Raw genomic sequence first — 26,712 nt, forward strand, 5'->3', positions numbered from 1 at the left:
AAATCTAGTGTATAATTTTCAAGAGATCTTATGGGTTCTTGAATCAATGGAAAGGTGCTTGCTTTGTGAGAAAAAATTGAGTAGAGTCAATTTCCAAACTTCAAAATATGTCTTTTGCTGTACCCTGAACTTTTAAATTGTGTCTAATAGGTGAAATGACAAAAATGAAAGACATGACAATTAAGTGAAATGATAGAAATGCCTATCAGGTGTCATATAGTTTCTTTATCTGTCACTTCCATAAACCAATTCAAGAGTTGAGCAGACCCGTTTCTATCCAGAGACTTTTCAACGAGCTTCATTGTAATAGAGGAAGCCTTGAGCCTTGAGTAGTATAATTCTTCATCTAGTTCCAGTTGATTGTCTGGTTATAATTGATCGCTGAACAGGGGAGCTTGAACAGTAGAGTGGGAGCTTCAATAGTTGATTAATGTCCGGTTTCATAATCCTTCTTTCCCTTTCCTTCTTTTAACACTAAGACGAAATGAGTAAATTGATTAAAAAAATATCATAAAAGGATAATTTTGTCATTTTGAAATTATTTAATGCGAACCTAATGTCATGTGATGGTGTTGACTAACAATCAACTAACGGTAAAGACCTATTAGACACAATTTGGAAATTCAAGAAATTTGGGGACTAACTTGATACAACCACTAAAGTTCAGGGTACTATTAAAAAAATTTCCCTTGTTTTAGGGTTCTTGGGACCACACAACCACTGGGGTAGCCCATCCCCACGCCTGTTACCCCTAAGGCCCTAACCTTGGTGGTAGTAGGATTTGCTCCCCGGTCTCTACAAGATCAACCAATTAAACGGTTGTTTGACGATATGATTGGTTTTGTTTTTTCACCCATAGAGCACCATCAGTCGGTTTGGTTTTATTTTTATTTTAAAAATAAAAACAACTATAACATCACCAAATTTATATTGCTTTTGCCAATGTTTCTACTGCTCTTGTTTTTATGTGAGCAACTGTTTTTGCTTTTAAAAACAAAATCATATACATCGCAAAAACCATCTAATTAAGATTATGCATTACAGTTATCTTAATCAATGTTGATTTAGATGTAGACAATCTTGGGACCCATTGTCTCTCAATTTTCTGTCGATGTTTTTTTAAATGGTGCAGATTGAAGAGTTGGACAGATAAAACAGTACCGGACCCATTATTCGGTTCAATACAGTCATCAAAACAAAGTGCAATTGAAATTGGAAAGAACTATTGAATTCAACAGTCTGACCCGCAAATGTATTTATCAACCAAAAGTTTCAGATTTTAATGTGTATATGAACTTAAAAACTACGATTTATCTGGTTGGGTGTATGGAAAAGGAACAGAGATGCATGCATTGGATTGAAAATAAAAGAAAATTAAAACAATAAGAATGAGAGATGGAACCTTTGATATAATGATAAATATATATCTATTGTTGATATCTGGTGGAACCCATCATTCTCGTCGTTCACAGGGAAGAGAATGCCCTCTCCCCATTTTTTTTTTCCCTTAATCAATAAAAGATCTTCCTTTAAAGCACCTCCATCACCACACCCGGTGATGATGAAAGAGGAAGAGAGGAGAAAAGAATGGTATTTATAAAGATCGCAATAGGTTAAAGCTATATTTGGCTTAAGTTTGAAGACCATTTTACTCTCTTTCTCATGGTTGTAGTTCTTTTCCCTTTTTCTTTTCTAACTGATTAGTTAAGAGGGTTTCATGATACGTTGCTGTTCTTTTTTTTTTTTTTTTAAATTCATACATTAAACATAGTTATGGACCATAAAAAGTATAAAGGAAATGGAGGTTAAATTTAGGCTATAATTTGGTTTGATAGATAACAAGAAAGAAACAGAAAATTCAAGGGAAAGTTGTTAACAAATTTGTGAAATTCATTTGGAGAATTTTCCTTCACCACTTTCACATCCTTAGAGAAAAAAAAGAAAGATGTATTCTTATCACCACTTTCACATCTATACATACTAATGTAAGTGAATGTGCATAGCATAAGTGCAAATAAAGGGTTAAGATATAAGCCAACATTACATAAATCAACTTTAACTTTCATCACCTACACCAAAACCAAGGCAATTATGCCTCTTATCGAATAAGTATAGATAAATTGGTGTGGCTAATTACTGCTACGGAGTGAAATCTTACGAATAACAAATTTATAGATTATTTTGAAATTAAAATTAAGCAAATTTATGAAGATAATCAATTACAACCAGTTGTAAAAGTGGATTTTAATACAAATTTCTTTTAAAAGGTAAAAATTAAGGAGAACCAATAATAATTATATTACTAAATTTTGCGGACAAAATTGCCCTCAAGAAATCAGGACTAAAATAAACTCTAGTCACACATCAAATGCATTACAAAATGAATGGGAGTGCAAAGGGGCCTGTAGTAACACAACCGTATGAGATTCAAAGTCCAAAACTGATGAATCTTTTCTAAAGAACACCATAGCATGAACATAAAAATGACAATTAAGTTGTGATTCATATTCCTCAGAATTCAACTAAAGTTTTATGTTTCACTATTGACCTGACACAACCCTCCTTTGTTTAAACTTAGGATTAGCAATCTGAGACAAGCTCACATTACCAAAGTTAAATAAATTACTTTTTAATTTTCTATCAATTATTTTTTATTTATATAAGTGTCATTTGACAAGTCTTTTTAGGAAGATATTCCTATAGTATAGATGGCCGAAATATATAATGAGCTTTTGGGGGTCTTGTTTTTAAAGATCTAGACTTTTTGGTGATTATCTTAATCTACCATGGCCTATAGAGCATTTAAATGAAAGATTTTAGGTAAAGAAAAACAGTACAAGCTTCCAAAATTTTGGCCATTTTGGACTTTTTTGAGCTTTTAAAGGCATAGGTCTTTCTGGTTTTCTATCTTTCATTACCCCGAAAAGAAAGATCATTCAAAATTTGAAAATACCAAAAGACCACACAAAAAAAAATTGTATCCATCTTTTCTTCAAATGCTCTATAAAATAAATTTACAACGACCCAAATGTTTTGAGAGTAACATTTAAGTTGAGTTTTGTTCCATTAAATCTAGAGTGGTTATTAACCAACAATAGTTGTTGATAATCACCAATCAAATTCCAGCATTTTTCTCCTAAATTTGTAAAAAAGGCTCAATTTGAAAAGAGTACAAATACAAATTGTATTCTATATTACTTTGCATGTAAATACATATAACAACCACAAATGAGCAAAATATCTCATGTACATGATATTTGTAGGTGCAACTATGTTACCCGAAAAACACTAGAAGCTTACAACCACTCAAGTGGTATTTATCAAAATTCATTCAGCGGTGCTTTCATTTTGGTTGGTCAAGCTCATATATACCTAAAAAAAATGCTCATATAGATTTTTCCTTTTCTTTTACTTTTTAAAACAAGAATAACTGTCATATCACATCAGAAAAACATCCAAACAATTTTTTTTAATATAGAAGTTGTTTTCTTTTGCCCCAAGTATTTAACAAATGCTCTGGCACGGGCCCGCCCAAGTTATACACCACATCCCGTCGTGCATTGAAAACATCTCTCGACTTAAGTTTATGTGGCAGATTAACGTGACACCACGTCACTCTCTTGTTTTTTTGGCTTCGGAGACGTCACCCTCTTATTGTCTCGCTACCCTTTGCAAGGCGAAATTTTGGTTCATCCACAGAGAGCCATCTGGGGATCTATGTCTTTGATGAACGGCTTGAATTGGGGATGGCGGGATAGACTCGACGTGTTTCGTTGTTATCCGTCTGATCTCCTCAGACCTATCAGATAGAGTTCTTAATCTTGTCCGGTGTCTGGTGAGCGTTGAACCGTTGATGGATTATTGCCTTATTTGACAAGCTAATTGTTATATTACGATTTACGAACGCTGACTCAGTAAGTCTGCATTCTTCGTCATCTTTGTTCAGAAAGAGAAAGAGGGCGAAGAACCGAGCTAGGCGTGAAGGGAAAATGGCGGTCGGAATTATAGAAGTGGAGATATTGAAACCTTGCACCGACAAGAGAGAGTACAGGAGGATCGTCCTCCGCAACTCTCTCGAAGTCCTCCTCATCAGTGACCCCGATACCGATAAGGTATTGATAGTAATCAGAAAATGGGTCATCCTCATTTGCTTTCTTTTGGTTTTCCTAGTTTGATTTCTCAATTAAACTGTTGTTGCTTTTTTGTCTTTGAGAATTAAAAGTCCCTTTTCTTTTCTCATCATTTGATTGAATTTTGATACTCGACAGCCTTTTGATTTTGGCAATTTTTATTATAGGATTGGTGGTTTGAGGTTTGTTGGCCTTGAAATGCAGTTCTATTTAGTACACATTTTTAATAACTTGGATTTTTATTTTTATTTTTGCATCCGTTGTTGTTCTCTCAAATCTTTCATACTCTTGGATTCTTTCACCATGTTCATAGCTAGTGAAAATATGTCATTTAGGACGTAGTTGTAGAACATTATAAATGTCCTACATTCACGAACTAATGAATTACGGCACATCAGTATTGCCACAGGGGATGCTATAATTGATAGCTAAACATGTTTTAGCCTTTTCACGTGATGCGTAGCATATGGGGATATTGGTGTATGGGCAGAGGGGGAATGGAATAATTCTCTGGCCCTAAGATAGGTTAACCAATTTGATTGTTCCTTGGTTTAAGCAGTTTGATGGCATACATATGCTAAACTTGTATAATACTATTGTGGGGATGTGTTTATTATGGAGTGCTAGTATTCTGAACTACATGCTTACTCTAAAAGGAGTCATTTTGCTATCTTTGATTCAGTTTGAAGTTTGGGAGGGCCCCATACGGATTAGGTAGTTCATAGTTGTTTTCCTTTTTTTTTTTTATGGGGGGGGGGGGTGTGAAGGGGATTGAAAGTTGAAATTGATTGAGTTTGACTGTATTACCTCAATTGTGATTGAAGGAGTCAGAATGCAACTTAAGAAATGTTATGCCTTGCCTTAATTGGGCCTGTTCCATTGATTCAATATTTATTAGGGTCTCTATCCTCAAAAACAGTTCTGCAGGTTTTTTCAAACATTTCTTATAAGCCTAATATTTTCGAATGATTTCATTTGTTACTTATGGGTATTTGTACTTTTGCAGATTTGGTTTAATGACGTTGTACATTGATATGGGTTTTAGAATGTTTTTGCACCCTAGGGTAACCTAAGAAAAATTTTAACAATGCTGCATTATTAAAATAGTTTAGTTATTTTTAAATTGTTATGATTAAAAATAAATTTTATTATTTTTGTTTAGGAAACTAATTTTTTTGGTAGGTTAACTATTGCTATATATTTCCCACAAAAAAAGGGGAGAGAAACAAATGTAGGCATATTTTCTTCTTGCAAAATTCTAACAGGGTAGATTGGTTGGATAACTAGGGTGTTTCTAGTTTTTTTTTTTTTTTTCTTCGATGAAGTTTGGGGTGATGAAAGGTGGTGGACTTCATTTTTTTACTTCTTTATTTTAGTTTGCTTGACTTGTTACTTTGTTGATCCATACCATGAACATTTCATTTATTTATCAACGGAAATATACAGTTGATATACAAGCCCTCAAGAGTCCAGCCCCTACCGCCTCTCCCCCCCCTATACATTATCTTACAACCAAGCCCAAAATTTGGTGCAACCTCCCAAAATGGGATTAATTGGGATTTTGGGTTCAAGAGAGGGTTAAGGGACATTGAGTGTGAGTCACTCATTTCTTTGCTTTCTTCTTTGGAGACTGTGTTCTTGGACCAAAATTCACCTGATGTTAGGGTCTGGACCCCCTCCCCTGATGGGTTGCTCTTTTGTGTAACCACATTCCACCTAAAGTTCAAGCTCTATGCTGTGAAGTATTCCTTGGTCAGGTTAACATTAACCTGCTACAATAAAGGAAGGCCCAATTCTTGCCTTTCTCCTCATATGTCTGTTCTGTGTAAGGCTTGTGAAGAATCCATTGCTCATTTATTAATCTCATATCCTCTTGTATTTTGTATTTGGGAATATTTTTGTTCTCTATTTGGTTGTAGATGGGTCCCCCCACAAGAAGTGGTAAGCTTATTCAACCCATATATTTCCTAAGGCCCAATAAAAAGAGAGGGAAGATCATGTAGACGATAGTAAGAGCTGCCATGGTGTGGGCAATATGGGAAGAAAGAAATAATAGAATCTTCAATGAAAAGAGAATACCAAAGGAGGAATTGTTGGAAGCTGTCCTAGTCAGAGCTGCACATTGGGTAAAAACCTTGGAGACTTTCAGAATCTTTTCAGTCAATGATATTACCAGGTCCAGGCCTGAAGTTGCACAAACTAGTAGCCACTTTGAAGAGGTAAGATAGGACTGGAAGTAACTGTCTGGAAATAAACTAAAAATAAACTAAAAATAAACTTCAACAGTATATCTATGGGTAACCCGGTAAGAGCTGGTATTGGGGGAGTGATTAGAGACCACCAAGGTTTGGTGGTTGTGATGTATTCAGGTCCAGCGGGTTTGGGAGATCCAGTCAAGGCAGAAATCATGGTAGTTCTACAAGGGTTGAGATTAGCACAACATCATGGCCTTAGAGATTTGGAAGTTAAAGGTGCTTCACAGCTAGTAATTCATTGGGCAAAGCACTTCAAAGAAGCACCTTGGAAATACAGACATGCATTTAGGAAGATTTATGCGATTGCAAAGAAATTGAATACAAGCTTCAACTGGGTGAGAAGAACTGTAAACAGAGTAGTAGATGCATTAGCTAAATGAGGAGTTAATAGGCAAAGTCTTTTCTGAGCATACTTGTAAGCGGTGTTACTGATGGGTATTGGAAACTGCCAACAGTTGTATTAAGTTTAAATCTTTAATTATTAATGAAATCCTTTTGCTGATAAAAAATAAAATATTTGATTTCTAGTGGCCCCTTGTTTTACTAGAGAGTCAGCCAAACAGTTTGCAGGCCTTCAAACCCATTGTACACTTAACTGGATGTTCCTTTCTGACCATTTGTTCTTCATTTCATTTCTATATTTCCAAAGAACCCTTTCCTTTTTGAGCAGCCAGTTTATCATCATCACCCGAGAGTTGCCTTCAATGAATATCTGCTTCCCCTTCATTTCCATTACTGTCTGCACCACATAGATTGCTGACATAGTTCCCCTCTAAGAGTTTCCCTCTCCAATTGGTCCCAAAAATATTAGCAACAATGCCTCCATATTCATCTCCAAATGCTCCCCCTATGCCAGAAGGTCCAGGATTTCCCATGCTGCTTTCATCAAACATAGCAACAACATTTGCTTGACTAGTTGTTATTGTCATCAACATTATTCTTGTCATTGCCATCTCCATTATGGTACTAAATTTTATTAAACAGTATAAAAGTGAGTACAGTAGAGAAGATAACCCAAAAAAGGTTAGCCTTGCTAACAACCATACAAGAATGCATTAGCCCCTAGCCCAGTTGGCCCCAATACAACAGGTCCCTGATACCCCTGCATTGCCAGTTCATCTGCCAAAGCATTGGCAGCCCTTGGAATCCAAGTCATTGTTGCTTGCAATTCCTTTATGATGGTTTATAACTCCCTGAATATGTATCTATAATGCCAAGTTACTTCCTGATCTTTATTTAACCACCCAATGACTGTTTTTTAATCCCCTTCAATTTCAATCTCTTCCATGTTCCTAGCTTTTGCCCTCCTTAAAGCCATGAGTGCTGCCCAAGTTTCTGGCCTGTCCCTAGAGATCTAGAAAAGAAGTCTAAGATAATTTCATTTTCATTCCTGAAAACTCCACTTATACCTGAAGGTCAAGGATCACTTGCAACCAATTCCTAAGGATGTCATCCATTGTGAAATCAGAGAATAAGTTCATGTTCGTCACCCAATGCACCAACTTTATTGAGATGTTGGCAATGATTTCTTCTATGCCTCTTTCTTTGTCCAAGAATAACCAGGCATTCCTCTCCTCTCAAACACACCATAGAATAGCTGCCCTAGTATATCTCCATGGTACCTTCTCTCTTCTATTTGAAGTGGAGAAAAATGAATTGTGAAATAGGCTCTTCAGATATGTCAGAGGAGCCAACCTGCAACCAAAAAGGGAGAGAAAATGACTTCAGATAGCAACCACAAAACTATAGGAGAAAGTAGTCACCAAGGTTTCTTCTTTTTTTTTTTTTTTTTTGGGTAAATTCTCAGAAGTACTAATTTTTATCATGATATACCTCCCTACAAAAAGATTTGATCTTAGGTGGAAGTGGACCTTTCCAAATGGTGTTAATAGGACAAGTGGTAGAAGGTTGAGGGTCCCAATGAAGAGCTTGAAAGAAAGAGGTGCAAGTGAAGGAACTATAGGTGGTCAAAGTCAAAGTCCAAATTCCTTTATCAAGTTTGCTAGTATCAAGAAAAACTCCTTCTATCAGAAGAGATTAAGGCTATGTTTGGTGATTAAGTAGTTGTTAAAAGAAGTACTTGTTGCACAAGTAGTTTTTAGAAGTGCTTATTTTAACAACCACTTAAGGCTGTTTGGTGACCTACTTGCCAAATCACTTTTTATGTTTTTTAAGCACTTATTGGGGTGGGGATGTTTGGTGAGCTACTTTCCCTAGAAGTTCTTATATTGACACAAATGACAATTTTAGCCCTCACTTTACTCGTACATATAAACAATGCTTTTCACATATTATACTATACATTTCAATGAAAAATCGCCACATCATGACACTTGAGAGCCCACACGTGGAGAGGCATGTGGACCCAATTAATAATAATAATAGTAGTAGTAGTAGCAAAAAACAACAACAAATAATAACAAATAATAAATATTATTGATAAATAATAATAGTAAAAATATCATAAAAAATAATAATAATAATAACTTATAATAACAAATAATAAACAATATTGGTTATTTATTATTGATTATTGATAAATAATATTCATGAATAATATTGATTATTAAAAAAAATAATAATAATAATAACAACTATACATATAAAAAATGAAGAAAAATATAACAAAAAACACAAAAAAATCTACTCATGCATAGGAATCATCACATAGACAAATCTAGACAAATATTCACTCACAAAAACAAGAAAATAACATCAAACATGGAGGGGAGGAGTTTGGGCGAACTCACCTTTGTTCGCCGGCGGCTGGACGATTGGGTGTCGTTGGTAAACTTGCCCAATCATAGATCTGCGAACAGAGAGAAGGGTGCCTTTTCAGGTGTTAAAAAACCTAAGAAAAAGGCTTCAAATCGAATGAAATAAGCAAAAAAAAATAGAAACAAAGGGAAAACAACAGGTCTGCCGGCTGTATTTTTGCACCGTTGATTGTCGCCGGTGGACCTGCAACTGGAGTTGCCGCCCTCTTCTTTATGTGTTCGAAGAGGAGAGGGAAGAAAACCCTCGCGTAGGGGCAAAATGGATATTAAATAAATTATTTAGGGACTGAGTCATCCCATACGTTTTGATAAGGCAGGATTGAATCGTCCCATACGTTTTGAAAAAGCACTTCTCCAAGAAGTGCTGAAAAAAAGCCAGTCTCAGGTGACTTTTTCTTTAAGTACTTCTTGGTGACGTTTTACTAAACACACATAAGTACTTTTTACCACATAACGTGTGGTCCCAGCACTTAAAAGAAGTACTTGTTAAAAGAAGTACATTTTAGAAGTGAAATCAAACAAGGCCTAAAATGCCTTTGTTGATACACTTGCTAAACAAGGGGTGGGAAGGGCCAAGAGAGTTTATTCCCTCCCCTTCTTTGTCTTCAATTGTACTAATTTTCTTCTTAATTAATGATATTGATTCTGTTATTGGTAAAAAAAAAAAAACATCTGGTTTTTTCTTTGAGTTCCTGATTGATTTCCTTTTTCTGTCACTTCCTAAGCCTCTAACGTTCTAGCTTATGATCTTCATTCTTCACAATTCTCTAAAATCTTTTCGCACACTACTTCACCTAGAATCTTTCCTCTTAAGTTCTGATTCCCCTCCAGATTTGTCATAATTAATATTGCATCAGAGGTTTTCATTTTCACTTATTTTTCTTCTACTGCCTTTGGTTTCCCCCTTCTTGATTTTTTCTGTTGTACACTCTTAATCCTGAGAGCTCACAAATCTTACATCTCTTTTTGGAAACTCAGGTTGCAGGCCAAGTTTGATAAAAAACTCTCTTATTTTCCCTTCCACCTACCTGTCCTCCTACAACTCATCTCTAGTCTGACCATTTTTTTTGAAGATAAATTAAAAAAAAAATCAAATCTAGTTTGACCACTAATCTCTGTGGAAAATATCACTCTTTCTATCTTTTTTTTTTGATTGGAAACAATAACTTTCATTAATACAACTTAAGAATAACTTTTTAGAGTTAGTACAACTTACCAGATTGCAGCCACTCAATCAACAATTTAGAGTCTCCCTCTATCTTAATTTGGTGTAACCCCAATTGTTTGGCATATCTTGCACCTTGAAGCAAGGCCATCATCTCCGCTCTCAATGAGTCCCCCACTCCTATTGGTCCTAAAAGCATAGCCATAATTCTGCCATTTTCATCTCTGAATACTCCTCCTATACCTGAAGGGCCCAGGTTACCTCTAGAACTTCTGTCGAAGTTCAATTTCACTCTGTTATGTCGGTGGAGACCACAATTCCTGCACAATAGGTTTTATGGAAGTTGAAGATGCCACCACATCCCAATTCCTATAAATGTCTTCAGCTGAGAAGTCTTTAAACAAATCCAATGTTTTCAACCATTGAATAGTCATAATGATTACGGAAAAGTACGGACAGGCCTAATGCAGATTTCTGATTCCCACTGCAAAGCTATAAACATTCAGAAGGTCCAAAAGCCACACTCTATGCACCCATACCCACCCGTGAATTGGCACCTACACCAAATGTACTTTGAGCCTACAAATTCTGACCTTGGGGTTTTCGGTCATTCTCCCTAATGATTATCCTTTCTACAATTGCCTCCTTGGATTTCTCCACTCTTTTAAAGATTCTATTGTTCCTATCTTCCCAAACTGACCATAAGATAGCTGCTCTTGTGGATCTCCACATTAATTTTCTACGTCTCTTCGTTTGCCTGAAAAAGCTTGCTCAAAAAGGCTTGCCACATCTAGGGGAGATGTCCACTTGCAACCAAAGATAGAAGAGGTGTGTGTTCGTCTCACTAGAGCCCAAGCAGAAGCTACAAACATGGGGTGATAGGCATACATTCGGCCTTTTTCTTTGCAGCATATTTAGAATATTGATTTTTTGGAGAACCACCTCCCAACAAAAAGCCCAAATTTTTGGGGGTACAGGCTGACACCAAATCTCCTTTGAAGGAAAGCTCCTTGCAGGGCTTGATGATGGGGTGATAGGCATACATTCGGCCTTTTTCTTTGCAGCATATTTAGAATATTGATTTTTTGGAGAACCACCTCCCAACAAAAAGCCCAAATTTTTGGGGGTACAGGCTGACACCAAATCTCCTTTGAAGGAAAGCTCCTTGCAGGGCTTGATGATTGAATGAGGACATCAAAGACGGAGGAACAAGTGAACACGCTGGATGGGGAAGGTTTCCAAATTCTACTGTCCAAACAAGATTGATCCAGGTAGGTTGACCCTAGAAGGTTAATTAATTCATCCACCATTGCCATTTCCAACTCTCTTAGACCTCTCCTCAAACCCAAGTCCCAAGAAGTATCAGTAAAAACTGAAGAGATCACTTTTCTTTTATTTTTTGATAGTGAATAAATAGAAGGGAACCTTTCACTAAGGGGAATGTTTCCAACACAAACATCTTCCCAAAACAACACTTTATTTCTTGCACAAGCATCAAATTTGACGTAAGGAAGGAATGAAGGTAAAGTACTATGAATAGATTTCCAAGGAGAGCATCGGGAAGCCCTAGGGTTGGCTCCTGCATCCCAACCATTGTCTGCCACTCCATGAATGCTAATAATCACTATGCCAAAGTCTGTCCTGTTCCAACAGCAATCTCCATAACCATTTCCCCAATAATGCTGTATTTCTTAGCCTAAGATTTCCTATTCCTAGGCCCCCTTCATCTCTACTTCTAGAAACCACTTCCCACTTCACTAGATGGTATTTTTTGGTGTTTCCTGGTTCCCAAAGGAAGTTCCTCATAATCTTCTCCAGCTTGTTTGCCACTTTCACCAGTATCCTAAAGGTAGATAGGAAGTACAATGGTAAGTTAGCCAAAGTTGACTTTATTAGAGTTATCCTACCTCCCAAAGAAATGTAGTTTCTCTTCCAATTCGCAAGTTTCTTTGTAAATCTCTCAATCATTGGATACTAGAAACTATTTATAATAGGATCTCCTCCCAATGGTAGTCTCAAATATTGTAATGGCCAATCCCCTACTTCACACCCCAATAGTCCAGCTAGCCAGATCACCTCTTCACTCCCTAAATTTACTCCTGCCACACAACTCTTGCTCCAATTAATCTTAAGGTTGGAGATCCTTTCAAATTTATGGACTATCCTTTTTAGGTTCATAAAGTTCTTTTGTTTTCCCTTCACAAAACAAAATAATATCATTTGCAAATTGTAGGTGTGTAACCACCACTTCATCCCTTCCTGTGAAGAAACTCCCTGATGTATCATTTTATAGTAGTCCTTATTGTATTGTTTTCTTATTTATTATTATTTTCACTTTAGCTTGCAAGGGCCTCTTTGTAAATTCTCTAAATTGTGTTGCCCTACAAGGGCCTCTTTGTAATTTCTGTAATTTTACTTTCTATATAAAGGACCCTTGGGGTAGGGTCGAATCATCCATTCTTCATCCCCATAATTTTGTATTTTGCTCTGGGTCTGTTGACATGGTATCGGAGTAGGTTGTTCTTTCCTTGCTCATTCGTTGGGCATATTAGGGTTTCTGTTCTCAGGGTGCTTTTGGCTGGTGTAAGGGCTCTTCTAACCCTTGTTCCTCTTGAAGGCTTCTATTTGGAAGGATTTCTGACCAGTTGTGTCGCCTAGAACCTTCTTCCCTCAGAAAATCAGCAAAAACTGACAAGTCTTGGAGGAGTTCTGGTCTTCTCCCTTGGGCGGCAGCAGTTTTGTTTTCTTCCTCTGACTGTGTACTGATTTCTCCTGGGTGGCAGCAGCCTTTCTCTCTGTGGTTCAGTTTCGAACAGTCACAGATTAAGGAGTCTCAACAGTCTGGCTGCTTCCTCCCTCAACAGCAATAGTATTTAAACCTGGTTTCTTCTTCCGATTGAGGAACTTCAACAGATAGTAGGTCTTCTCTTCAAAACTGATCTAGAAAACTTCTCATTTTCGGTTGGTGCATCACACTATTGTCATAATCGACTGTTATCAGTCCTTGGAACCTTAGTTTGTGCTGCCCTATTTCTGTGGTGCTATTGGAGGATTTTTCATTCTTCTCTAAAGTTTCCTGCTGAAATTGCCATGGATTTGTCTGTATTTCATGCCTCAGCCCTCATTTTACTTTTCTGAAGAATACTGTGTTCAGCTGAAGTAATTTTTTCTGCCTTGTTCGTTGCTGATTTGAGTACTTTTCCAACATCAGTACTGTTATTCTGAGCTGTTTTTTGCTTGTTTATGATGGCTGAAAAGGTTGATTTTCTCCCTGTAAAATTTGATGGAACTAACTACAATATGTGGAAGTTCCATTTTGATTTCTATGTTGAGGGAAAGGGACTTGAAGGTTACTTGAGTGGGATTGTAAGTAAACCTGATGAGGCCGAGGCTGATAGTAAAGCCTATACACAATGAAAGCTTGACAACGGAAAGTTATTCTCTTAGATTTTGAGCTCCATTGTGCCTCACATTAATGTTCCTATGAGAAGGCCGATGACTGCCTATGAGATGTATGCCTAGTTGAAAAAGGTTTATCATCAGTTCAATATGTCACGACAATACTAGATTGAATCTGAAGTCTTTGCTTATTGCCAGGGAAACAAAAAGATTCAAGAATACTATTTAGGCCTTATTGATCTCTGGGCTGAATATGAACTTGTTCATACTAAACCCTTTGATCCCGTTTAATGTGTCAAGTATATGTAGAAACATTTTGAAAACAGGAAAGTTAACCAATTTCTCATGAGGCTGAGATCTGAGTATTAAATAATCAGGTCAAATATTTTGAGTAGAGGAACTTTTCCGGACTTAGACTTTGTGATGGGAGAGTTGTTGAGGGAAGAAACTAGACTCGCAACTGCTGCAAACATAGAAGGGAAACATCTTGATTCAGGGATTGATATTGTTTTTCTTGAACGAGGGTATTATAATTTGGCATGCCTTTGAGTTCTGTTAGTTTGGTAACAGCCAAGAAGAGAGAAGAAGAAAGAAGAAAGAAAGAGAGAGAGAGAAAGGAGGAGAAAAGGAGAGAAGAAAAGTCTGGTTCGAATAAGGAAAAAAAATCACTTCTCCCATTCGACCAAACATGTTTTATATTACTAACATAATGGAAAAGACACATGTGCCCTTACTTAAGTGAGGGACCTAGTTCTAATATAATATTATAGATCAATAACCTCAACATATGTATAAAGACAGAAATGCCCCTACACTAACACTCCCCCTCAAGCTGGTGAGTATATATCATATAATCCTAGCTTGTTACATATGTAGTCCACTCTTCCCCGACTCAACCCTTTTGTAAATAAGTCTCCCCACTGGTTCCCTGTGTTAACATATGCAGTGTCTATCACTCCATTTAGCACATTCTCTCTCACAAAGTGACAGTCAACCTCTATGTGCTTGGTTCTTTCATGAAACACCGGATTAAAAGAAATATGAACTACAGCCTGATTGTCACAATAGAGCTTCGCTGGAGTGTTAATATTGTATCCTATCTCCTGTTGAAAGTTCCTTAGCCACACTAATTCACAAGCAGTATGTGCCATAGCTCTATATTCTGCCTCTGCACTGCTTCTCGCCATGACTGTTTGCTTCTTACTTTTCCATGTCACCATATTACCCCCAAGAAAAGTGCAATAGCCTGTGGTAGACCTCCTATTAGACATAGAACCGGCCCAGTCAGCATTAGTATACCCTTCTATTTCAAGTTTTCCACCACTTTTGTATATCAAACCACGACTAGAGGCCCCTTTTAAATACCTCACAATTCTTAGAACCGCATCCCAATGAGGAACTAGAGGTTTCTACATGAACTGACTTACCACACTAACCGCAAATGAAATATTTGGCCAAGTAATGGTTAGGTAGTTCAGTTTACTTGCAAGTTGCGGGTATCTTCCAGGGTTTTCAAACACTTCACCCATATCACTACTCAGCCTAGTATTTGTTTCCATAGGTGTTTCAGTTGGTTTAGCACCTAACAAACCTATTTCCTCCAGCAAATCAAGCACATATTTCCTCTGATACAAATTGATACCATGCTTAGATCTTGCTACTTCTATCCCCAAGAAATATTTCAATTTACCAAGGTCCTTTGTTTGAAAATGTTCTTGTAGAAAAGTCTTCAACCTGTCAATGCCCATTTTATCATTCCTGGTAATAACAATATCATATACATACACTACCAATAGGATTTTTCCTGCCTGAGAGTCATGATTGAAGACAGAATGATCAACTTGGCACTGTTTCATACCAAACTTCTTTACCACCTCACTAAACCTACCAAACCATGCTCGAGGAGATTGTTTAAGCCCATATATAGCCTTCTTTAGTATGCATACCTTACCATCCTCCCCCTGAGCAACAAACCCTGGTGGTTGCTCCATGTAGACCTCATCGTGCAAATCACCATGCAAAAAAGCATTCTTGATATCAGGCTGATAGAGGGACCAATCATACATAGTAGTAAGAGAGATCACAACACGAACTGAACCTATCTTAGCAACTGGGGAAAAGGTCTCTGTGTAGTCAATACCATAGGTTTGGGAGTACCCTTTTGCAACCAATCGAGCTTTCAGGCGCTCAACACTACCATCAGGTAAATACTTAACAGTATAAACCCACTTACAAACGACTACCTGCTTCCCAGGAGGAAGAGTGGTGAGGTCCCAAGTATGATTATGAATTAGAGCTGGGAGTTCTTCTTCCATTGCATGGCACCACCCTGGAGAGGCAAGGGTTTCTTGGACATCCTTAGGGACAACAACTGAGGATAACAAAGAGATAAACTGGCGATGGGAAGCAGAAAGGTGAGTGAGTGAAACATAATTGGAGATATGATGAAGGGTACAAGTGCGTTTACCTTTCCGCAAGGCAATGGGAAGATCAAGATCATATACTGGGTTTGGGGCTGGTGCGGAGACAACTGCCGGATTTATCGTCGGTGATGGAGCCAGAGGAGTAGCAGCCGATACATGTGGGCGATGTGTATACACTTGACAGATAGGTGGACGTTCAACAGGTGGTGGCACTGGAGGCAAGGACTTGGTCACGGCTGGAACAAGGGGAACATAATCGACAACTGGAAGTGGAGGAGGGGGAGGTGATGAGGAGGAAGAAGCATCACCGGACTCCAAGAAAAACGGAGTAGACTCAAAGAAAGTAACATCAACACACACAAAGGAACGTCGAGAACTAGGATGATAACACTTATACCCTTTCTGGGTCCGGGAATAGCCAAGGAAGATGCACTTAATGGATCGTGCATCTAATTTGTCCTTCCTGGGGCCCAGATTATGGACGAAGTAGATACACCCAAAAACCCGAGGAGAAAGAGGAAACAAAGACAAGGTGGGAAACAAGGTAGTGAATGGGGAATGACCATCAAGGATAGACGTGGGCATCCGATTAATCAAGAAGCAAGAAGTAAGCACCGCATCACTCCAAAAGGGTTTGGGAACATTCATGTGGTGCATGAGGGATCGTGCTGTTTCGAAAAGATGACGATTCTTTATCTTAGCCACCCCATTTTTTTGTGGGGTGTAGGTACATGAGGTTTGATGTATAATGCCATGTTGGTCCAAGTATTCTTGAAATGATGAAGATAAATATTCACAACCATTATCAGAATGAAAAATTTTAATGTGAACACCAAATTGATTGCGTATCTCAGCATAAAATTTTTGGAAGATGGTAAACAATTCACTTATTTCTTTCATTAAATAGAGCCACGTCATCCTTGAAAAATCATCAACAAAAATGACAAAATATCTATATCCATTGTATGGCATCACTTTATAAGGACCCCAAACATCTGAATGAACCAAAGAAAAAGGACTCGACACACGGTTATCAACCCTAGGACTAAAGGGAACACGATGAGGTTTCCCCAATTGACACGACTCACACTCAAAAACAGAAAGTTGACTTAACGAAGGAACCAAAGATTTCAAAACTTTTAGCGAAGGATGACCAAATCAATAGTGCCACTGGAGAGGAGAGAGAGATGACTAGAGAGCTGTTGATGTTCTTCCACCACCTTCAAGATAATACAATCCACCGGCTTCATGCCCTCCACCAATCTTCATCCCCGTCTTGAGATCCTAAAAATCACACATAAAAGGGTAAAAAGTAATAGAGCAATTGAATGACTTGGTCAACTTACTAACAGACATAAGGTTAAACGGAAATTTAGGTACATACAAAACTTAGGATAAAGATAAGGGGTCAAGTTAACATTGCCAACACCACAAATCGAGGATGTGGTACCATTAGCAAGGGTAACAGATTGTGATGTTGAGTAATGAGAGAGGGAAGAAAACACACCTGGAGTTCTAGTCATGTGATTGGAGGCTCCAGAGTCAATAATTCAGGGATTGGGTGTGGATGCCAAACAAGCCATACCTGAGTGTGCGAAAGTAGCCGTGTTATGCTGAGATGTGGATTGGACAAACCTCTCATACTCATCACGGGAAACACTCACCATCTCCTTCTCGAGAACATATGTGGATGTAGGCGGCTTCTGATCAGCTGAACGAATCTCCTGTCTGAAACTGGTGTCACTAGTTAGAGCATGATTAGCCCAAGTTGAGGGTGGACCATGCAAGTCATAGCAATAATTAATGGTATGTCCATCCATACCACAATGAGTACATCTCCTCGGACCCAAGTCACGTCCTCTGCCACGGGATCCTCCTGAATCTCTACCTCCAATATGACCACCACCACGGTTATATGTAGGTCCACCACCACCACTCCGACCATATATTGGACCACTGCTACCATCACGGCCAGACTGAGCTCCTCGAGCTCCACCTCTAACACCACGGCCCCTTGACACCGCAAAGGCTGATCTATCAGAAACATTAGAATTCTCAGTAGATCCAATGGAAATTCTCCGAAGTCGAGCAAACACCTCTTCTAAGGAAGGGAGGGCTGACCCTCCTAGTATCTGAGCCCGCACTGGTTCATACTTAGATTTCAGCCCCACAAAAAATCGAGTCACATCAAGCTGTTCTCTCTGTTGTTGCTGAATTTTGACATCAAAAGTGAGTGGGTGATGAACATTCAACTCATTACGAATGTTTCTCATACTAGCATAGTACTCCTCAAGACTCTGATTGCCCTGTTGCAGATTAAAGTATTCCTGGTACAGCTGATATACTCTGGTTGTATTGTCTTGACCAAAATACAATTTCATAGCATGGTCCCTCACATCATTGGCAGTGTCAAGAAACATGAAATTTACACTAATTTTGGGTTCCATACTGTTCCATAACCACGTGATAATTTGTGCATCATCTTGTTCCCAGTCTTCATACTCATGAGAATCCGTGGAGGGTTTCTCCTTCCTTATGTGTTTCACCTTCTTCTTTGCCTTTAGAAAAACATCTACAGATTTAGACCAAGGTACATAATTCTCTCCATTCAGTTTAATGGAGGTCATTTGAACATTCAGGTAGTCAGTAGGTATCATCACATTAGATTTGCTATCACTGTTATCTCCCATTGCTGAATTCTGTTATTACTGAATTCGGCACACTGTACACTACTTGATCACACTGGTTTTAGCACTTGTTATTGCTGAAGGTTGCACTTTTTACTCCTCAAACCCTACCCTACGACTACCTGAAATCTCACCACTATATGAGAACCACTCTCCCTTTGAATCACACAAAAAGCAGCATAAACCCTAGCCACTACAGTCTGAAATCCCATCATATGAGCTGAAACATACTTCCTATTTGATTCATAACAAAAATATGCATAGAAATCTTTTATCTCATCACCCGAAAAACAAACCACACAAGAAGAAAATCAGTCCACACAAGACACCCACTGCAGCACATGAATCAACACTCTTCTCTTCATCGATTAGGGGAGGGCTTCTTAGAAACCACAACAACTGACCATGAACAACACAACTGGAGGCATAGAAACCTCCAAGGGATGAAGATGACCACTCCTTTTTAGCCCTTTCCCTTATCTCCAATTGATGGCAGAGAAATCAAGAGAAAACCCTAGATTGAGTGCGTAGAAAACAGAAATCTGGGCAGATCCGAGTTGCTTAGTTGAGCTCTGATACCATATTATAATTCGGCTTGCCTTTTAGTTCTGTTAGTCTGATAACAACCAAGAAAAGAGAATAAGAAAGAAGAAAGAAAGAGAGAGAGAGAGAGAAAGGAGGAGAAAAGGAGAGAAGAAAAGTTTGGTTCGAATACGGAAAAAAAATTACTTCTCCCATTCAGCCAGACATGTTTTATATTACTAACATAATGGAAAAGACACATGTGCCCTTACTTAAGGGAGGGGCACTAGTTCTAATATAATATTACAGATCAACAACCTCAACATAAGTAAAAAGACAAAAATACCCCTACACTGACAGAGGGAATAAGAAATCTGGTGGAAAGGACCCTTCTAAAACTCAATGCTATGAATGTAAAGGATATGGACATATAGCCTCTAATTGCAAAAAAAGAATGTTTGCACATATTGCAAACAACATGGGCATATCATTATAGATTGCCCAATTCGTCCACCCAAGGGACCCATGAAGAAGAATCAGCCACGAGCTTATCAAGCGTCTGAGGGACGAGTGTCCGATACCCTTATTGCCACGGGAGAATCCTCTGCTTCCATGAATAAAGAATAGATACACCAATTGGTATCTTCTGCCATCTCATTTGCCTTTTCTGCTATCGGCCTATCTGGTGAGTTCTCCGATTATTGTTCTTCTGTTTGGATAATTGATTCTGGTGCTACAAATCATTTGACTGGGGCCTATCCTAAACCTTCAAACAGATTGCCTAGAGCCAACCATAGACACATTGTCACTGCTAATTGTGAGAAACTTGACATCATTGGGAGTGATGACTTGTGTATCAAACTTTCTCCCTCAAATTCCTTGTCCCTTGTTAAAACCTTCATTGTTTCTAAACTTACTACCAACCTTATTTCAATTGGTCAATTAGTTGATGAAGGTCATATTCTAACATTTTCTTCTGAGGTTTGTTTGATTCAGGACCAGTGTACTGGGTAGGTGAAAGGGAAGGGGTGTAGGATGGGCCACTTGTTTGCATTGGAGTTTGAGAAATCTCCATCAGCATCATCCTTTGCTTTTTTGAGCTCTTCTACATTGAGTCCTGTTTTGAGTCAAAGAAACTATGTTTGGGGTTTTTGGAATAAGCGCTTGAGCCACCCAAATTCTGATAAACTTAAATATTTGTTTGAGTCTGGTTTTATTAAAACTAAATTTCCTTCTATGAAATCCTTTTATACATCTTGTGTTTCTTGTTGTTTGAGTAAGAGTCATATTTTACCGTTCACTCACCAAGCTGAACATGCTACTTCACCTTTTGAAATTATTCATAGTGATGTTTGGACTTCTTCTATTGTTTCTCGGATGGGATACAAGTATTTTGTGCTATTTAATGATGATTGTACCAGGTACACTTGGATCTACTTTCTCAAACACAAATCAGAAGTTTTTCCAACCATTAGGTTGTTTCATAACATGGTTCAAGTTTGTTTCCAAGTGAATGTGTAAATCTTATGCTCAGACTTAGGGGAAGAATACAGTGACGGAGATTTTTTGGCTTACCTAAAACATCATGGCATACAAGTCCAATGATGTTGCCCAAACACTCCTCAGCAAATTGGTGTGGTAGAAAGAAAGAATGGTCACATTCTCAGTGTTTTAAGGACTTTCCTACAAGAATCACATGAGGGCCTCCTACATTCTAGGTTGAGGCCGCTAGCACTGTAGTATATCTGATCAATTGTATCCCATCATCTATTCTTGCTAACAATTCTCCTCATCAAAAGATGTTTGGATTCCCCCCAGATCTTTCCCATCTTTATGTCTTTGGGTGTCTACGCTTTGTTCATCTTCCTCCTCGTGAACGTTCAAAGCTTTCAGCTCAGTTTGTCATGTGTGCTTTTGTTGGGCATAACCCGAGCCATAAGGGGTTCATTTGTTACGATCCCTTAGCACATCGAATTCGTATCTCTCGAAATGTGATTTTTCTTGAGCATATCTCATTTTTTTCAAGAATTGCCAAGTTATTTGCACCCTCTGTTTCAGTTTTGCATGATTTTGAACAACAGGAATCTCCATCATCCATTGTTGAGAAGGAACTTCTCGTTTTCTCTTGCAAGCGGGTTTGTGGTCTAGCTCCTACGCCTACGACCCCTCTTCCTCCTGATCCGGATCCCTCGCCCATCATAGACAACCCTGTAAGTGATGCCCCAGTTTTTGATTCCTCAATTATTCCTCCTGCTCCTTTACGTTGTTCTGCTTGTATCTCTAGATCACCTGACCACTATGGTTTTCCTTCAAACCATAGCTCCTTCTCTATTGTTTTGACCTTTATAGATATTCCCCGTTCTTACTAGCAGGCTAGTATTAGCCCTTAGTGGCAATAAGCCATGGATGCAAAGATTCAAGCTTTGCACGAGAATGACAACTGGGACCTTGTCCTAGCACCTTCAGATGGCTCTATTATTGGGAGTAAATGAGTCTATTCCATCAAATTGAAATCTGATGGGTCTCTGGATTGTTACAAAGCCAGGCTTGTGGCACATGGATATAAGCAGCATTATGGCATTGACTATGAAGAGACGGTATATATGAAACCTCCTCCAGTGTATTACAATGATCCCTCCCTCGTTTGTCGACTAAAGAAGTCCCTCTATGGGCTCAAGCAAGCCCTTCGAGCTTGGTTTGAAAAATTCAGTGTTGTTGTCATGCAAGCCGGATGTAGCCAAAGTGCATCGGACTACTCTCTCTTTGTTCGAAAAAGACCCTAGGGCCTTACCATTCTCTTACTGTATGTGGATGACTTACTATTGACTGGAGTTGATATAGAAGGAATCAAGGACCTCAAGTCTCTTCTCCATAGTTCCTTCCACATGAAGGATCTCGGCCCTCTTAACTATTTATTGGGACTTGAAGTCCAACGGAACTCCTGAGGTTATTTTGTCTGCCAACACAAGTATGCCTCTGATCTTGTTAAGTTGGCCAACCTCAGTGGTAATAAACAGGTTGATACTCCCTTGGATCTGAATGTCAAATTATCCAAATTAGAAGGCTCCCTGCTTCCTAATGCTTCTCTTTATCGTCAACTTGTAGGGTCTCTCATCTATCTGACCATGACTCGTCCTGACATCTCACACGTAGTTCAAGTTGTTTGTCAGTTTGTCTCTACACCTCATCAACCTCATTTGACTACGATGCATCGAATCATCCGCTATATTCAAGGTTCTTTATCACATGGTCTTTTTTTCTCTTCATCTTCTTCTCTCCAATTGAAGGCCTATGCTGATGCAGATTGGGCTAGATGCCTTGACACACAAGGCTCCACTACTGGGTGGTGTGTCTTCATGGGTGACTCTCTAATATCATGGAAGTGCACGAAACAACAAACTATTTCCAAGTCCTCTACAGAAGCACTAGTGCTATTAAGATTGCTTCTAATCCTATCTTTCATGAAAGGACAAAGCATATTGAGGTGGATTGCCACTTAATTTGTGATCTGTTTCTTGCAAACTCTCTCTCTCCCTCATGTTGCCTCTGATATGCAAGTTGCTGACATCTTCACAAAGGCCATGATGAGATCCAAACACTTACTTCTAGTAAGCAAATTGATGCTCATGCCTCTGCATAAGTTTGAGGGGGAGTGTGAAGAAACTCCCTGATGTACCATTTTATTGTAGTCCTTATTGTATTGTTTTGTTATTTATTACTATTTTCACTTCAGCCCTGCAAGTTCCTCTCTATAAATTCTCTAAATTGTGTTGCCCTACAAGGGCCTCTCTGTAATTTTTGTAATTTCACTTTCTATATAAAGGACGCTTGGGGTAGGGTCGAATCATCCATTCTTCATCCCCATAATTTTGTATTCTGCTTTGGGTTTGTTGACGCTTCCAACCTCTAACCGTATTGTTGGCATCTACCCTTATGATCAGTTCACTCAACACATCAATTACCAAAGTAAAAGGGAAGGGGGATAGAGGATCTCCTTGTATGAGGCCCCTTTTGGCAGGGAAAAAATCTCCTTGCTACTCCATTTACCAGAATTGAAAAATGTCATGAAGAAATGCAACCCTTCATCCACTTCATTCATTTACACCATCCTTCTCCAAAACCCCTATGCTTAAGAATTTCCAACTGAAACTCCCAATCTATCATGCCATAAGCCTTTTCCAAGTCCAACTTGCAAACCAGTCCCTTTTGCTTTTTTCTTCTTCTAAACTCTACAAATTCATTGGCAATGAGAATTTGATCCATTATTTGTCTCCTAAACACAAAAGCCCCTTGATTTGGAGAAATCATCGAGGGAAGAACAGATTTTATTCTTAGGGCTAAAACCTTGGAAATGATTTTGTACATGCTTCCTATCAGACTTATGGGCCTAAAATCTTTCGGCTGGATTGCATCCACTTTCTTTGGTATCAAAGCGATGAAAGTTGCATTTACACCTGAGTTAAATTTTCCCCTTATAGAACTCATCAAAAACCTCCATCAAGTCACCCCCAATTATTTCCCAACAATCTTGGTAGAAAGCTATCATAAAACCATTAGGTCCTGGGGCTTTAGATCTCTCCATCGAGAAGACTGCATTTTGCACTTCTTGAACCTCAAATTCCCTTTCCAAGGAATCCAACAATTCTCTGTTTCCAACCCTCCAGTCTAGGCCCTCCAAGTTTTCTCTTGACCTCCTTGGGCCCTCGTAGAGTGTTTTGAAGTGATTCACAAAGGCTTGGTCTATGTCCTCATCTCTTGTCAATACTTGCCCATTCCATTCCAATTTCATCATTTAGTTTTTCCTCTTTCCCCCATTTGGCAACATATGTAAAAATTAGTATTGCCATTTGTTAATAGTTGTTTATGTTCTCAGGTTTAGTACTGCAAGGGTACTGTTGTAATTTTCTCTTGTCTTTATGTTGTACGACTGGGCCAGTATAAATAATAATACTAACTCTCACCCACTGAGTTAAGGAGGGCTCTCAGTCCACTCGAGTCTTCTCTCTTCTCTCCCTCTCTATTCTCCTCTCCTCTCCTCCCTTCTCTAGTTCTTGCTCAACATGGTATCAGAGCAAGTCATCCAGGCCTGAAGGGTGGTGTCAAGCAAACCTGTTGTTCAATGTCGAGCAGATGGTTAGCCGTGAGAACATGGCAGTTTGTAGTTCTACTAAGAGGTTCTGGGTTAACTTTACAGCCCCTACTAATACCCTGTATTTGGTCTTGTTCTGAACACAGATCTCTGCTATTCTTTGTCTTAGATTTTACTTCCCCCGAAGTGGAGCCTATCTTCCTTCCCCTTTTTCAGGCTGGACTGAGAGTCTAGGAAGTGTAGTAGAGAGATCATCATCAAACAGTATTAAGCCATCTTCCGCTTCTTCCCCAAGTCAAGAGTGGCAGTTACTTTGAACACTTCCAAGGCTGAAACCTTCTCCTTTCATACTGCTCTCTAAACTTATCCACCTTGAATCTAATGTTTCATCCCTGTTCTTTGTTCTATTGTACATTGGATTTAGCTTCTCTGGACTGGTAGAGCAGGAAACCAGTCTTGGCACCCAAGCAAGCCCTAAACTGGAACTTCTTGTTGAGCCTGCTGCTGGAGAATTGTGTTTGGAGGAAGAAAAGACCGCAGCAACTTCGGGTTGGGACAATGATACACCCAAACGATGGTCCCCCAACTTTCACCTTTTGTTGTAGTCACATGATCACTTAAGTGATCACATGACTTCTTTTTTAATGGGCCAGGCCTACTTGGCCCAAAAGCCCCTTTTTCCTCCATTTGAGTCAGATTTAATGGGCCAGGCCTAATCAGCCCAACAGCCCCCCATTCTCTACTAGAGTCACATGTCTATTTGATTTATCTCGTGATTGGGCCAAGCCATTCAAAGGCCCACCAGAAATTACTTCTTTCCCATTTGTCCCCACCCCCGGCCATTTGTTTGAATTTGAACCTGCCACGCCTCCACCTTTTGAATTCATTAAAGCCTGAGTGAAGGTTTTACACATACCCGTTGAAACTCTGACCAGCTGCTTCGAATTACCACACTAAGAGATAGCTTGATTTACACCTTTCCAATTCTCAGTCTTTTCAGTTTCCTTATTCATGAAACTTCTTAATTTTCTCTGTTCTTCTCTCTTTCCAAGGTTTCCTCGAGACCAGGTTTTGGCCATGTCAGCTTCATCTTCTCCAGTCCTTCCTTCCACCATTGAGCTTCCACAGAGGAAGCTATCCAAGCTTTGAACATTTGACCATCTAAGAAACCATCTACAGAACGTAGGATGAGTTCTGACTTCGCTCCACTCACCTCTATAAGCACAGCTTGGAGATCTGAGGCATCCACAGTCGAGAGTTCCCCACCAGATAGCTTTGCAATTCTGTTAAAAATCTCATCCAACCATAGATGATAAGGCAGCCCCAGAATTCTCATCTTAATGCTATCTGTTGGGTTTACAGTTTTCTCATTGCAACTTGGGGACCATCTCCCTACCACTGCAGTTCCTTGCTTTATTACTGCCGACATAGCTTCAAAGCCCGGCCAGGGATTTCTACAAGAAATCAGAGCCTTCTGCCCATCAATAGGAATAATTTGCAGCATTTCTGATACCTTCAAGGTTTGTTGAATCTCTTCACCCAGGGTTTTCCAATCTGTAACATTCTTACTCATGGATAATACTAATTTGTTCTCCCACTCTGCTTTGGCTTTATTGATCCACATTCTCATTGACCCTAATCTTGCATCAATCTGAACATCCTTATTCATATTGGTTCCCTTATTTTTTGTTTCTTTCCAGTCTGTTAGTTCCATCTTCTCTTCAAGATTCTTCTTTCCCTCTTCCTTTCTGATTGGAGAACTTCGTCTTTCATATACTAACACCAGAAAATCCTGCATTGCTTGTATTAGTTTATCCCAACCTGATGCTCCTCTCCCTTCAGGGAAGAAAGTGAACTGTTTCAGACCCTCTCCATAATATTCGTATATACCCACAAATCTTCCTTTTTTTATTTTCTGTTCTTTCAGTAGAATACCTTCTTCCCTCTTCCACAAGACTACACTTCCATTCTATTGTTCTCAAAGTTCTCTTCGCTCCCTCCAGGAATCCCTGAAACCAGGAGATTGCTTTCTCTTCAAGAATCAGCGAAGCTTTTCTCAGCTCCACTACCTTCAGCGTAATTCCTCTTCTTGTCCAAACTTCTTCCAAGACAAACGTTTTTGCCTCAATCTTCAGAACTCTTCTCCATCTCCTTGCTGGTGCAAACTCCATCCCCTCACTCTTTCTATCTTGTCCCCGTCTTGATCTCTCCTGTAATCAACTCTTCAAATCTTTTCATCACTATACTCCAAATAAACTCCCCTAC

The 26,712-nt window shown here is 38.9% G+C and overlaps 1 protein-coding gene and 1 long non-coding RNA gene across 2 annotated transcripts in view; one reads left to right on the plus strand and one right to left on the minus strand.

Moving 5' to 3' along the window:
* Window positions 1-62: 62 nt before the first annotated feature.
* On the minus strand, window positions 63-1,571 carry LOC148844872 (uncharacterized). Its single transcript, XR_016101710.1, has 2 exons — window positions 1,403-1,571; window positions 63-474 (listed from the first exon to the last, which is right to left on the minus strand). It is a non-coding gene; the product is annotated as an uncharacterized LOC148844872 (long non-coding RNA).
* A 2,107-nt stretch (window positions 1,572-3,678) lies between these two features.
* LOC148844873 (insulin-degrading enzyme-like 1, peroxisomal) overlaps window positions 3,679-26,712 on the plus strand; it is a 121,827-nt gene continuing 98,793 nt past the window's right edge. The window contains exons 1-2 of the mRNA XM_088954776.1: window positions 3,679-3,835; window positions 3,947-4,112. Of these exons, the coding sequence (XP_088810902.1) occupies window positions 3,990-4,112 (123 nt within the window). The 5' untranslated portion in view covers window positions 3,679-3,835; window positions 3,947-3,989. The remainder of the gene's footprint in view (window positions 3,836-3,946; window positions 4,113-26,712) is intronic.

This window comes from Nelumbo lutea, chromosome 7 (genome assembly GCF_056320005.1).
Source record: "Nelumbo lutea isolate HS-2025 chromosome 7, American lotus-T2T, whole genome shotgun sequence".
NCBI lineage: Eukaryota > Viridiplantae > Streptophyta > Magnoliopsida > Proteales > Nelumbonaceae > Nelumbo > Nelumbo lutea.